Below are 15,028 nucleotides of genomic sequence, written 5' to 3' on the forward strand. Positions count from 1 at the left end.
AAAGAGAAAAGAGTCTTTGCTTCAGGTGGTAGGCCCTTGCAGGCCTTCTCCACAATAAGCTTGATGAAACAGTCCTCGTTTTGCTGCCTGTACACACAATTTCCCTGGAGAGACAGAGTCCCTGTTTCTTCAGACCTGGCTCTCAGGACATGGCCTACCTTCAGGCCCCGTTTTCAGGAATCTGACACCCACAGGCTTATTGGAGAGAGAGAGCTAGCGAGCTGGATTTTATTTGAAGCGACGTAGCAACAGTTTTCTGGGGAGGATTTAGCTGGGTCTTTTACCTCTGGGCTGTCAAAATCAAAAGGGAAAGTGAAAGCAAAATGGAACCTTATGTCTCTGAAAAACAGTCCAGTGGGAAAATATCCAATCGCCACCTGTTACTGGGCAGAGAACTGCCTTGTGGGCCAGTTCAGCCAAATCAATCAAACCGAGTCATCCCCGATGCCAGCCAGTCAGCAATCCAAAACAGCATGGCCTTCGGTCTGAATTAAAGGCGCAGGCCACTGCTTCCTTCTGCATGAATTAAAGTGACAGGCTGTCTTAAAGATACATGTCTTAAAGATCCATGGAAGAAAAATGTAACTGTAAAAATAAAAGACAGGGGAAATAATGGAAAAGATAGGAATACACAAGAAGGAACCTTACAAATGTCACTCAGATTAGACTCAGAATGTCCATTTTTCAGGGAGGAAGGGGAGAAGGGCAAGAAAGAGACCGCAGTGACTACGGAAACAGTTACACATTTGGAAGGAACCTTGGAATAACATTACATTCCCAAAGAGGAATACAAAGGGATGAAAGCCAAGAACACAACATTGCGAGCGACGGTAGAGGTTCTCACAAAAAGTCCTTCAGAACTAACAGGCAGAAGCTGTTATTGAATGTGACATGAACCCTTGCACAGAGGAATTCTACTCTGCCAAGGAGAAACAATTGGTGGAGAAAATACAGCAGGGAGCAGCAAACAGATTTTTATGCTGATGTACATTAGTGACCAGCCTCCCTCTTTTCTGAGCAGGGACACCCAGATCCCTCTGGATAACCTCCAGAGAGCAGAGGATTGAACCATTGTTATTCGCCGTCATAAAAGTACAGTCCCAAGACCTCAAACATTAAAGAGTATTCCAACTAGGATTTCATCTTTGATCTCTCTTCTGTCTTTGTGGAGCAAGTCTGTCCATTATCATTCCATGTTTTTTTTTAATTTAGAGTACCCAATTCTTTTCTTTTCCACTCAATGGGCAATTTAGCGTGGCCAATTCACCGACCAGGCACATGGGTGAGACCCACGCAAACACAGGGCGAATGCGCAAACTCCACACAGACAGTGACCCGGGGCCGGGATTGAACCTGGGCCCTCGCCGCTATGAGGCAGCAGGGCTAACCACTGCGACACCGTGCCAGCCCAAGACTTGAGGAAAGTAATGTCGTGTAACTCTATATCTATGGGATAAAGACTTTGGGCAGGTGTAGAATAAGGATCTGGTATAAGCAGGGTTAATGTGGAACTGAGTGTAGTACCGTCCACACAATGATGCAAGAAGGTACATGACCCAGAGTATGGGCCAGTGTGATGTTGGCCAGAGATGTGTTAAGACCCAGAATAGTGAAAATTCCAGTCTGAATCCTTTACTGTATATCTGTATATAGTTACAAGTAGTTAATGAAGACTTGCTGTTAACATACAGAACACCAAAAATACATATTCGTTCTGTAACCAACACCATCCCAACAGGGGCAGGGGAGAGCGGCAAGCGGAGCGACAGAGTGTAGAGGGATAGGCAAGGCACTATTTGATCACAGAAGCATCACCCACTCTTCCCACCACCCACACACTCCCCTCCCCATTATTGCAGCAAACAATGTACAGCCATGAGCAACAGGAACCTCCCCAACAGTCACGTGAGTGTCCCTTTAAGAAAGGTTTAGTCTCTTATCATGTGACTTGTAGCACATTGGGCTGTAGCTGTGAGGGGGGTTTCAGTTTCAGTTTGACTGCTTTGCACTGCAGAAGGAGAAAGAAGTGTTTCTTCACCTGTCTTTCTATGTTTTCATTTCAAAAGCTTTTGGAGTAAAACACATTGGTTGTGGCTAACTGAGTGGTAACTTTAAAGATCTAGTTTGCTTTACAGAAGGAGTTTGAATCTGCTGGTTGCGACTGGATCAGAATCTCACGGAAAGGACCTGTCCCATTCAAGTGAGAATGCAGTGTGCTCGGCCACACCCGCGAAAAGAGGTTTGGCTGGGAATTGTATGGGTTGGATTGTTGTTTTTGTTTTTCTCTCTGGGACTGGATGGGAGGGGATGGTGTACCTTTGGGGGTGGGGGGGGGGAGGGGGGGGGGCAGCCGCCCGCGCTAGCTAACTAAAGTTGGCTAGTGAACGGAGGTGAGGTGAGAGGAGGGCTGCGGACATTGAAGCCTGGTTAGGAGGTTCGATGGGCCTACGAGGCGAGCAAGGTGGGGGGGGGGGGGGGGGGGGGGGGTGGGAGGAATCGATGCAATGAGATGTTTTTTAGGGGAGGGGATTTTGAGAGGGGGGGAAGGGGTTCGATGTTAATAATGGATAGGGGGAGGTCTGGCTCAGGGGCAGGGCCCGGTGGTATGATGATGGTGGTGGGTAAGAAGGTTGGAGGGGAGGGGGGGGGGGTGAGACTCCCAGTTAGGATAGTCACGTGGAGGGCAGCACGGTGGCGCAGCGGGTTAGCACTATGGCCTCACGGCGCTGAGGTACCAGGTTCGATCCCGGCTCTGGGTCACTGTCCATGTGGAGTTTGCACATTGTCCCCGTGTTTGCGTGGGTTTCACCCCCACAACCCAAAAATGTGCAAGCTAGGTGGATTGGCCACGCTAAATTGGCAGCATGGTAGCATGGTGGTTAGCATCAATGCTTCACAGCTCCAGGGTCCCAGGTTCGATTTCCGGCTGGGTCACTGTCTGTGCGGAGTCTGCACGTCCTCCCCGTGTGTGCGTGGGTTTCCTCCAGGTGCTCCGGTTTCCTCCCACAGTCCAAAGAAGTGCGGGTTAGGTGGATTGGCCAGGCTAAATTGCCCTTAGTGTCCTAAAAAATAAGGTTAATGGGGGCTGTTGGGTTGCTGGTATAGGGTGGATACGTGGGCTTAAGTGGGGTGATCATTGCTCGGCACAACATCGAGGGCCGAAGGGCCTGTTCTGTGCTGTACTGTTCTAATTCCAACAAAAAAAAAAATTGCCCATTAATTGGAAAGGTGAATTGGGTACTCTAAATTTCTTTTAAAACACCAAAAAAAAGGATAGTCACGTGGAACGTGAGGGGGTTAGGAGGTCCGATCAAGAGGTCAAAGGTGCTTGCGCATCTTAAAAGTTTGAAAGCCGATATGACAATGCTGCAGGAGACACACTTGAGGGTGAAGGACCAGGTGAGATTTTAAAAGGGCTGGGTTAGTCAGGTGTTTCACTCTGGATTTGATGGAAGGGCTCGAGGGGTAGCAGTGTTGGTCAGCAAAAGGGTACGTTTCCAGATGGAGAAGAGGGCAGATCAGGGTGGTAGATATGCGATTGTGACAGGGGCGCTGGAGGGGAGGTTAGTGGCGCTGTTAAGTGTATATGGTCCCAATTGGGACGAAGTGGGATTCACGAAGAAGGTGTTTGGGGCCATCCCCAACTTGGACACACACTAACTGATTGTGGGGGGGGGGACTGGAACTTGGTGCAGGCGCCAAGGTTGGACAGATCACGGCCGCGCCCGCTGGCCCCATCAGGGGCGGGGGCGAAGGCACTGGCTGGGCTAATGGTGGAAATGGGAGGGGTGGACCCTTGGAGGTTTCTGCACCCGAGGGAACGGGAATACTCGTTTTTCTCGGCAGTCCATGAGGTATACTTGCGGATCGACTTTTTCATGGTCATAGATCATAGAATTTACAGTGCAGAAGGAGGCCATTCGGCCCATCGAGTCTGCACCGGCTCCTGGAAAGAGCACCCTACACAAGGTTAACACCCCCACCCTATCCCCATAACCCAATAACCCCACCCAACACTAAGGGCAATTTTGGACACTAAGGGCAATTTATCATGGCCAATCCACCTAACCTGCACATCTTTGGACTGTGGGAGGAAACCGGAGCACCCGGAGGAAACCCACACACACACACACGGGGAGGATGTGCAGACTCCGCACAGACAGTGACCCAAGCCGGAATCGAACCTGGGACCCTGGAGCTGTGAAGCGATTGTGCTATCCACAATGCTACCGTGCTGCCCTGGGGAAGGCTTTGCTGGCTGGGGTTATGGGGTCGGAATACTCGGCAATTGCAGTGTCAGATCATGCTCCACATTGGGTGGATATGGTACTGGAGAAGGGGGTAGCGCAGAGGCTGGGGTGGAAATTAGATGTGGGACTTTTGGGGGACCAAGAGTTGTGTGACTGTTATTACTGTTATTGTTAGAGACCGTTGCTATTTTCATTACTGTTTGTTGTTGTATAAATACAAAATTTTTCAATAAAAATTACTTCTTTAAAAAATTGAAAAGGTAATTGTGGGGAGGGGGGGTAGGGGACTGGAACTTGGTGCAGGAGCCACCATGCTACCGTGCTGCCCACCCATGCTACCGTGGGCAGCACGGTAGCATGGGTGGGCAGCACGGTAGCATGGTGGTTAGCATAAATGCTTCACAGCTCCAGGGTCCCAGGTTCGATTCCCGGCTGGGTCACTGTCTGTGCGGAGTCTGCACGTCCTCCCCGTGTGTGCGTGGGTTTCCTACGGGTGCTCCGGTTTCCTCCCACAGTCCAAAGATGTGCGGGTTAGGTAGATTGGCCATGCTAAATTGCCCGTAGTGTCCTAATAGTAAGGTTAAGGGGGGGGGAGGGAGTTGTTGGGTTGCGGGTATAGGGTGGATACGTGGGTTTGAGTAGGGTGATCATTGCTCGGCACAACATCGAGGGCCGAAGGGCCTGTTCTGTGCTGTACTGTTCTATGTTCTATGTAATTGAGGAATATGTAGGTTTCAACTGTACGGGTGAGGTGTCGAAGGCAGTCGTCTGGGAGGCTCTAAAGGCGGTGGTGAGGGGTGAGGTGATCCCATTTAAGGTCAGGGTGGACTAAGAGGAGAGGTTGGAATGGCAGAGGGTAATAGTTGAGATGTTGGAGGTAGATAGGAGTTATGCAGAAGATGGGGACCCAGCGAAGTTGGAAAAGAGGAAGGAACTACAGGTGAGCTTCGACCGACTGTCCACCAGGAAGGCGGTGCGCCCACTGAGGCGAGTAAGGGGTGCAGTTTATGAGCATGGAAATAAGGAGTATGTTAGCAGGTCAGCTCCGGAGGGAGGCAGCGGTAAGGGAAATTGTTCAGGTGCAGGACAGGGTAGGGAAGTTAGTGGTGGCTCTGGATCTGATTAATAAGGTCTTTGAGGTCAGAGCCACCTGGGGGAGACCAGGAGATGCAGAAATGTTTTAATGGATTGGAGTTACTGAGGTTAGGGGAGGGGGACAGGGCTACATTAGAAGGAGCGATAGTGGAGCAGGAGATAAAAAGATTTGATTGGGAGGATGCAGTCGGGGAAGATGGCAGGGCCGGATTTATTTCCGGTGGAATATTATACAAAATTCAAGGCTAAGCTGGCACCCCTGATGTGGGGATGTTTGAAGAGGCGATAGGGAAGGGGGTATTACCACAAATGTTAGTGCAGGCATCGATTTCCCTGTTGGTAAAAAAAGATAAAGACCCGACGGAGTGTGGGTCGTATCGACCCATATCACTTTTAAACGTGGACGCAAAAGTATTGGCAAAGGTACTGGCGGGTAGGCTGGAGGGGTGCCTCCCGAAGGTGATAGGTGAAGATCAGACGGGGTTCGTGAGAGGGAGGCAGCTCTTTTCAAACGTTAGAAGTGTATTGAACGTGGTTATGGCACCGGCGGAGGGGAAGGAAACAGAGATGGTTGTGGCATTGGACGCTGAGAAGGCGTTTGACCGGGTAGAATGGGGTACCTGATAGCAGCTCTGGAGCAGTTTGGGATAGGACCAAGATTTGTGAACTGAGTAAAGCTACTATACAAGGAGCCGAGGGCGTGTGTCCGCAAAAACAACATCAGCTCGAGATACTTTTCTCTCCACTGTGGGATAAGGCAGGGATGTCCTATGTCCCCCCTGCTGTTTGCACTCGCGATTGAGCCGTTGGCCATCGCATTAAGAAGTTGGGGGGTATGGAAAGGAATAGTGCGGGGGGGGGGGGGGGGGATTAGAGCATAGGGTGTCCTTATATGCCGATGACTTGCTGTTATACGTGTCGGAACCGAGTGTGTCAATAGGGGGAATATTGGAGCTGCTTCGAGTGTTTGGGTCTTTCTCGGGGTACAAACTAACTCTAGACAAGAGTGAGTATTTTTGGTGTCTCGGCCAGGGGTGGGGGCAGGGGTGGGTGGGCTGCTATTCCATAGAGCAAGGACTCACTTTAGATACCTGGGGGCGCAGGTTTCCCGGCTCCGCAGGTCCAACATTTCTAGTTTGGTGGGGAGAGTGAAAGCCGACCTGGCGAGGTGGGATGGTCTCCCTCTGTCACTGGCGGGTTGGGTACAGGAGGTTAAAATGAACGTGTTGCCGCAATTTCTGTTTATTTTCCAATGCCTGCCGATTTTCCTGCCAAAGGCTTTTTTCAGAGAGATTGAGAGAAGGATTACCTCATTCATATGGGGAGGGAAGGTGCCCAGAGTTAGAAAGGTGCTGCTACAGAGGGGAAGGCAGGCAGGGGGTTTGGGTCTCCCGAACCTGATGTACTACTACTGGGCGGCGAATGTGGAGAAGGTGCGGAGCTGGGTCAGAGGGGTTTATTCCCAGTGGGTCAGAATGGAGGAGAGTGTGTGCAGAGGGTCGGGATTGAAAGCACTAGCAACAGCGCTGCTCCCGATAGCTCCGGGGAAATACTCAGGGAGTCCGGTAATAATAGCTTCATTGAGAATTTGGAGGCAGTTTCGCCAACACTTCGGGTTGGGGGCAGGGTCAAGGGAAAATGCCGATTCGGGGGAACCACAGATTTGAGCCAGGTAGGTAGAACATAGAACATAGAACAGTACAGCACAGAACAGGCCCTTCGGCCCTCGATGTTGTGCCGAACAATGATCACCCCACTTAAACCCACGTAACCCGTATACCCGTAACCCAACAATCCCCCCATTAACCTTACACTACGGGCAATTTAGCATGGCCAATCCACCTAACCCGCACATCTTTGGACGGTGGGAGGAAACCGGAGCACCCGGAGGAAACCCACGCGCACACGGGGAGGACGTGCAGACTCCACACAGACAGTGACCCAGCCGGGAATCGAACCTGGGACCCTGGAGCTGTGAAGCATTGATGCTAACCACCATGCTACCGTGAGGTGGGATGGAAGTTTTCGGAAATGGGAAGAGAAGAGGATTAAGACACTAAAAGATTTGTTTCTTGGGGTCGGTTTGCAGGATTGAAGGAGCTGGAAGCGAAGTATGGGCTGGAGCAAGGGGAAATGTTTAGATACATGCAGTTTGAGATTTTGCCAGAAAGGAGATACAGAGCTTCCCGGTGGAGCCAGCCTCCACATTGCTGGAGGAGGGGCTGACAACAGGGGGACTGGAGAAGGGGGTAGTGTCAGCGGTGTACGGAGTTATTTTGGTAGAAGAGAAGGCACCACTGGAAGGGATCAAAGCAAAGTGAGAGGAAGAGTTGGGAGAGGTCATAGAGGAGGGGGTCTGGTGTGAGGTGCTCCGGAGAGTGAATACCTCCACCTCGTGCGCGAGGTTGGGGCTGATACAGCTGAAGGTGGTAAACAGAGCACACCTCACAAGGGCGAGGATGAGCCGATTCTTTGAAGGAGTAGAAGATGTGTGAACATTGCGGGGGGGGGGGGGTGGGGGGGGGGGGGGGGGGGGGGGGGGGGGGGGGGGCTCATCACGTTCATATATTTTGGTCCTGTCCAAAGCTAGAGGATTACTGGAAGGAGGTTTCAAGGGTAATTTCCAAGGTGGTGCATGTGAAACTGGACCCGGGTCCCCGGGAGGCCATATTCGGGGTGTCGGACCAGCCAGGGTTGGAAACGGGTGCGGAGGCAGATATCATAGCCTTCGCCTCGTTGATCGCCCGAAGGCGGATCCTGATGGGTTGGAGGGCAACCTCTCCACCCTGTGCCCTGGCGTGGCGGGGGGACGTGTTGGAATTCTTGATTCTTGAGAAGGTTAAGTTTGAACTGAGGTGAAGGATGGAGGGGTTCTACAATTCATAGGCATTATTCATTATGCACTTTCAAGAACTGGATAACACTGAACATTAGTTGGGGGGAGGGGGTTTGTGTATGTTAATGGTGACTATGGGTGATTCCGGATTCCTTTTTGTCATTTGTTTATGTGAACACGCGGGCTAATGTTTAGGGTTTGGTGGGAGAATGGGATTGTTGTTATTGATATGGGGATTGACATTAGTTACTGATTATTGTTTATTGTTGGTGGGTGTAAATTTGGGAGAAAATGTGAAAAAGGAGGAGAATATAAATAGTTTTTAAAAAAGAAAAGGGGTTTGGCTTATTGCATTTTGTTATTGAATTGGAACAGTTAAGGGGGAATTCATTAAGTGTTATATACATAGATTACAGTAGCTGTGTGGTGTCTTTGTTCGTAATTGATAAAAAAATCTTGCTGTGTTTATAGATATATATGTGTTAACTACATTCTTAGAATAAACCCTGTTTTGATTAAAGTGTCAAGGAAGTCTGATGAATCACACCCGCAGCGAAGCTTTCGTGCTCATCCTCGCCAAATAAAACGGTTGTATGTCAGGGGAGCTTCATAATACACTTTGAAGTTTCTCAGCCCTGGCCCACAACACGAACCCACAGACCCCCCCCCCCCCCGGATTGCTTGCTCACCACTCCTTCTGGGTCCACCAGTAGCAGATGCTTGGCCTGGCTATTGTGCATTCCAGTCAGGACATACTGTCCGGGGTTTGTCAGGCTCTCTCTCACCAGGAAATCTCCATCCAACACCAGGAGCTTCTCGGCCACTTTCCGACTAATCTTCCCATGGTACCAGGATTGCTGCTTTAACTGCTCCTCCTCCATGACCCTGGCTGTACCACAATTGAACCGCGAGATTCCCGTTCCGCGGCTTTTGCCTTTGCCGGATTTGGCATCGTGCAGTTTTAAGGCATCCTCAAATGGCCCTTCAGGGGAAAGATAACAAAGGTGAGAGGTCAGGCTGAGTTTGTCTGCTCTGTAACACAAACAGCCTCCATCCACAGTGAGGGAGCTCATATCTCACTCGCATGGAATCCCACAGTTAGACATACACAACAAGCTGTATTTCTGGGGAGCACGGTATCACAAAGTGCTGCACAGGAGTGTGACTGAGCCACGTACAGTGATGTCAGGAGAGCTGACCAAAGCTTTGGGCAAAGGGGTTTCAGGAGCAGCTTAAAAGGAGGAGAGAGGAGTACACAGAGGTGTAGGGAGGGAATTTCAGAACCTGAGCCCCAAGCAGCTGACGGCACGGCCGCCAATTGTGGAATTTTAAAATCAGGAATAACCAAGAGGTCAATTGGAGGAGCACGGAGATTTCGGAGGAGGAGGAGGAGGTGATAGAGACAAAGAGTCTCTGGCAGAACGCTCCCCCTGGTGCTGGCCCTCCCAATCGCACAGCAACTTCCTTTCCCTCCCCTCTCCCCCCCCAACACCCCGATGCTGCCCCTCCAATGGCATGGCACCCCACCCCCCCCCCCCCCCCCCCCCCCCCCCCCCCCACCCCGGTGCTGCCCCTCCAATGGCACGGCAACCTCCCCCGCCCAGTGCTGCCCCTCCAATGGCACGGCAACCTCCCCCTCCCAGTGCTGCCCCTCCAATGGCACCCCACCCCACCCCCCACCCCGGTGCTGCCCCTCCAATGGCACGGCAACCTCCCCCTCCCAGTGCTGCCCCTCCAATGGCACAGCAACCTCCCCTCCCAGTGCTGCCCCTCCAATGGCACGGCAACCTCCCCCTCCCAGTGCTGCCCCTCCAATGGCACGGCAACCTCCCCCTCCTAGTGCTGCCCCCACGATGGTACTGGGTACAGGTCGTGCAGACACTTACTCATGTCAAACATGTCTTTCTCAGGACTCTCCATCGCGTCCCCCGATGCTCCATTCTGCGTCACACTCATCTCACTGCTACTCCATCCCTGCTGGCCAAGGGCCTGAGTGTTAACATACAGGTGCTCCTCGCAAGTAGCTTTTCCATAGGGTCGAAGATAACCATCACTGAACATGCCTGTAATTTACAATCCCGGGGTCAGTGCCATGAGGTTATGGTGAAGGCTGGTGTCCAGCATCTGAGCTGGTCTTAACTTCGGAGCTTCTCAATCAGTGTTGGGGGGGGGGGGGGGGGGGGGGGGTGGGACTGCTCATTCTGATTGAGCTGTACGTGAATGTTGACGGCATTGGTCAAAATTCCTTCCTGGAGCCAAGTGGCTGGCTCAGGCGGTAAATGCACCACATGCGGTGGTTCTGCGCTTCACCGAGCCCCAGGAGGAACTCGTACTTCGCTACAACAGCTGAAGTATACGTTTGGATTTTATAATTGGCCTCAGAGTTCCAGACTGCTGAGAGGTTGGGTTGGGGGGGAGGGGGGTAAACTACATTCAGTTTGGGCTCCACACGCTCGACAGGGGACATTCCTGGGTCCTGCGTGTGTTTCCCACGCTCAGAGCGAGTTCTCCAAATGGCCTGAGTGTTTAAATATCCCACAGAGTGAGCAGGGCTCAACATGGGAGAGTGGGCAAGACTCTGAACTGGGTAAGTGGAATGAGAATGGGGAATGGGTGACAACAGAGGACACGTTCCCTCTGCTTCATCACTCAGGGCTGGGTTCCTGGAAAGAGGCCAAAGGTTTTGAAAATGGATCATCTCTGACCTGTGACGGCCTGTCCCAGCTCCTGACTGCGGTTCTTGGCCTTGTCCCGTCCGTTCTGATGTATCTCATTCTCAGGTGGACGACTGAGCTGTAATGAAAAGAATTGAGGGGGGTGTTCAGTGAAGACCCAAAGAACATGTCAACGGTTAGCAACGAACTGAGTCCAGCCTTATGTCTCATTTCAAGAATCCAGCTCGAGATATCAATATCTTGAATAATTTTGAGCAATTGCTCAACTCAGTACACCTGGAGGGAGAAATCTTCACCCCCGGAATGTTTCACTCCCCCCACACACACACACACACACACACACACAGACACAAAAACACACTCACACACTCCATCCAGCCAACAAGCTGTCAGCAAATCGAGAGTCACCAAGGTTTACAGATGTCGAACTGGAGACCTTGCTGGGCGCTGTGGAGGAAAGGTGGGTGATCCTGTACCCCGCTTTTTACCTGGCGTGGACACAGGTGGTCACTGCCAGGGGCAACACCGCGCTGACCAGCCAGCAGTGCCGAAAAAAACTGCACGATCTCCTCACGGCGGTCAAGGTGGGTAGGTGCCGCTAGCACCAAACCGCCCCCTCCCCCACACACATCACCGCACCCCCATCACCGCACCCCCCAACCAGGAGGGAAAGGGCTGCATGCGACAGGCTATCTAACACTGTGTGTATTCTGTCACCCCCCCCCCCCCCCCCCCCCCCCCCCCAGCCACTGCACCCACCGCCGAGAGCAGGGAAAAACTGGAGGGTTCCGTTAGAACTGCGGCCCCTGACCGCAGCAGAACAGAGGGCACTGGACATAGTCGGAAGGCCCGAAGAAAGGGCAGCAGGGTAGCTAGCATAAATGCTTCACAGCTCCAGGGTCCCAGGTTCGATTCCCGGCTGGGTCACTGTCTGTGTGGAGTCTGCACGTCCTCCCCCTGTGTGCGTGGGTTTGCTCCGGGTGCTCCGGTTTCCTCCCACAGTCCAAAGATGTGCGGGTTAGGTGGATTGGCCATGCTAAATTGCCCGTAGTGTCCTAATAAAAGTAAGGTTAAGGGGGGGGTTGTTGGGTTACGGGTATAGGGTGGATACGTGGGTTTGAGTAGGGTGATCATGGCTCGGCACAACATTGAGGGCCGAAGGGCCTGTTCTGTGCTGTATGTTCTATGTTCTAAAGGGCAGTTGCAAAGCAGAGGTCAGCATCAGGCGAGGACGTGAGACCCCACTGAGTTGCGGTTCCTCATGGCGCCGCAGTCCCAGTGCTATCCACTGCGCCACATGCTGCCGTCAGAGCACACTACTTAAGACCACACCTCCTCCTTATCCCCGTAACCCAGTAATCCCACCTAACCATTTTGGACATTAAGGACAATTTAGCACGGCCAATCCACCCAACTTTCACATCTTTGGACTGTGGGAGGAAACCACAGCACCCGGAGGAAACCCACGCCGACACGGGGGAGAACGTGCAGACTGGGACCTGGGACCCTGGCACTGTGAAGCAACAGTGCTAACCACTGTGCTACCGTGCTGCTTCTGGAAGGAATGGTCCCATTGATTGTGGAGATGCAGTTGCGAGGGTTTGTCGACGAGCATCCAACACCTGCAGGTGCTGTTGGAGGACTCCAACCGCAAGCAGGAGCAGGAGGTGGTGCCGGCCATGCGTGCCAACCAGGCCAACACCGAACAAGTGGCGAATGTTTCGGCCATGGGTCAACATAGCCAAGACCTGGAGAAATCTGTGCAGGCGGGAGCCGAGGCCCAGGACAGGGCTGCTCTCTCACAGGCAGCCATGGACCAGACCCACCTGGACATTGCAAGTGCGCTCCAGAGCATGGCCCATTCAAATGGGCCACGGCTTAGAGCATCGGCAGCATTGCCCAGGCGCTGGTCGACGTGGCACAGACCCAGAGGGAAGTGGTCCAGTCCCACAGGGGGTTGGCACAGTCACTGGCTGATGTGGCACAGATCCAGAAGGTGGTGGCACAGACGCAGCATGATGTGGTGCAGTCCCAGACTGAGGTGTGGGACTCCCTGTGCTCCATTCCCACGAACATGCAGACCCTGGTCATCATGAGAGCAGGCGCCCAGGACTGGCAGTGCCAGGTGCTGGGGGAGCCTCAGGGGTTAGCTCCGCTCACACCCCCGTCCCATGGAGTGTCCTGGGGGTCACTGGGCATGGCGATTAATGTGATTAATTCTGTATTTAAATCAAAGTTTGTTTTAACATAAAATATACCAATTGGTCACAGTCATCACTCCTGGGGTGAAATATCCTCTTCTCATAGTTTTATAAAATTGAGGTTTCGCGTTTGGTATTCTAACAAAACTTGGGATCTGGGGCTGGATTCACAGCAGCCCCCGCGCTGAAACCAGGGCCGGTGTCGGGGCGGAGAGTCCAGTTTTCAATCCTTTCTCTGTGTGTGTGGCTCTGCGGTCCCAGTCCGCCATGGAGCTCGGCGTGGGTTACACAACAGGGAATTCCGCAAATGTGGAGTTTGAAGCCTGTTACCCACAAAGCAATGCAATAGACAATCAGGAAAGTCACGGACCTGCAGAGTGCCTGTTGGGCCAGATTGCTGAGTCTGGACATTCCACTGTCTGCCCCTGGTATCCACAACACCTCCCAGAGGAGGTTCCTTTCCTGGAATGCTGTTATAATAATTATGCTCTGACGTCTCGTCCTCCTCACCCCAGGCAGATTCCTCACTACCGGCCATCCTATCATCCACCCAAGGAAGAAATAAATGTTACAATCATGGCAACAAACATTCGGCCAATAAATGCAGGATTTGTTCGGGTGCTAACTCTTTCTGATACATATTGACCTAGACAGAGAAACGGATAGAATAGGAGTCGGAGGAGGCCATTCAGCCCTTTGAGCCTGCTCCGCCATTCATTACGATCGTGGCTGCTCATCCAACTCAATAGCTTAATTTCGCCTAATCCCAACTTTGGTGTACAAAACAGCACGGTAGCACAAGTGGATAGCACTGTGGCTTCACAGCTCCAGGGTCCCAGGTTCGATTCCCCGCTGGGTCACTGTCTGTGTGGAGTCTGCACGTTCTCCCCGTGTCTGCGTGGGTTTCCTCCGGGTGCTCCGGTTTCCTCCCACAGTCCAAAGACGTGCAGGTTAGGTGGATTGGCCATGATAAATTGCCCTTAGTGACCAAAAAGGTTAGGAGGGGTTATTGGGTAACGGGGATAGGGTGGAAGTGAGGGCTTAAGTGGGTCGGTGCAGACTCGATGGGCCGATTGGCCTCCTTCTGCACTGTATGTTCTATATGTACTCGATAACACAATTTCAATATTTGCAGATGGATCAAAACTTGGTATCATTGTGAACTGTGAGGACAGTGTAGAAGTTCCAAAAATCACAGACAGGGTGGTGGTGTGGGCAAACAGGTCAAATTAATGCGGAGATGTGTGAGTGATTCATACGAACATGGAGAAGCAATACAGATTAACGGGTCAATTACATTGGTGAGATTTGTTAATGTTAATTGTAGCACTGTTTAGCGAAACAGGCGATGGGTGTTTCAATGCACATAAATAGGGGATAGGAGGGACACTGAGTGTGGGTGAGGGGTGCTGCCACTGAATAAAGATTCACGAGAACGGCTCCAAGAGGAGTCAGCACCTTCTGGAGAAATGGGGGACCCTGTACCCCAGTGAGAGTCAGCACCTTCAGGAGAGGAGGGGGACCCTGTACCCCAGTGAGAGTCAGCACCTTCAGGAGAGGAGGGGGACCCTGTACACCAGTGAGAGTCAGCACCTTCAGGAGAGGAGGGGGACCCGTACCCCAGTGAGAGTCAGCACCTTCAGGAGAGGAGGGGGACCCTGTACACCAGTGAGAGTCAGCACCTTCAGGAGAGGAGGGGAACCCGTACCCAAGTGAGAGTCAGCACCTTCAGGCGAGGAGGGGGACCCGTACCCCAGTGAGAGTCAGCACCTTCAGGAGAGGAGGGGGACCCTGTACCCCAGTGAGAGTCAGCACCTTCAGGAGAGGAGGGGAACCCGTACCCAAGTGAGAGTCAGCACCTTCAGGAGAGGGGGGGGGGGACCCGTACCCCAGTGAGAGTCAGCACCTTCAGGAGAGGAGGGTGTCCTGTACCCCAGTGAGGAGAGAAAGACAGGAACTAGTGGTCAAAAC

General features: G+C 52.4%; 1 protein-coding gene across 2 annotated transcripts in view; it reads right to left on the reverse strand.

Moving 5' to 3' along the window:
- The window catches only part of shc2 (SHC (Src homology 2 domain containing) transforming protein 2), a 33,326-nt gene that overhangs the window by 7,232 nt on the left and 11,066 nt on the right, over window positions 1-15,028 (reverse strand). For both annotated transcript variants that reach the window (XM_038777843.1, XM_038777844.1), the window contains exons 7-10: window positions 13,428-13,596; window positions 10,887-10,974; window positions 10,068-10,244; window positions 8,871-9,163 (exon numbers count right to left, since the gene is read on the reverse strand). In XM_038777843.1, coding sequence (XP_038633771.1) covers window positions 8,871-9,163; window positions 10,068-10,244; window positions 10,887-10,974; window positions 13,428-13,596 — 727 coding nt within the window. The remainder of the gene's footprint in view (window positions 1-8,870; window positions 9,164-10,067; window positions 10,245-10,886; window positions 10,975-13,427; window positions 13,597-15,028) is intronic.

Source organism: Scyliorhinus canicula, chromosome 18 (assembly GCF_902713615.1).
Source record: "Scyliorhinus canicula chromosome 18, sScyCan1.1, whole genome shotgun sequence".
Taxonomy (NCBI): domain Eukaryota; kingdom Metazoa; phylum Chordata; class Chondrichthyes; order Carcharhiniformes; family Scyliorhinidae; genus Scyliorhinus; species Scyliorhinus canicula.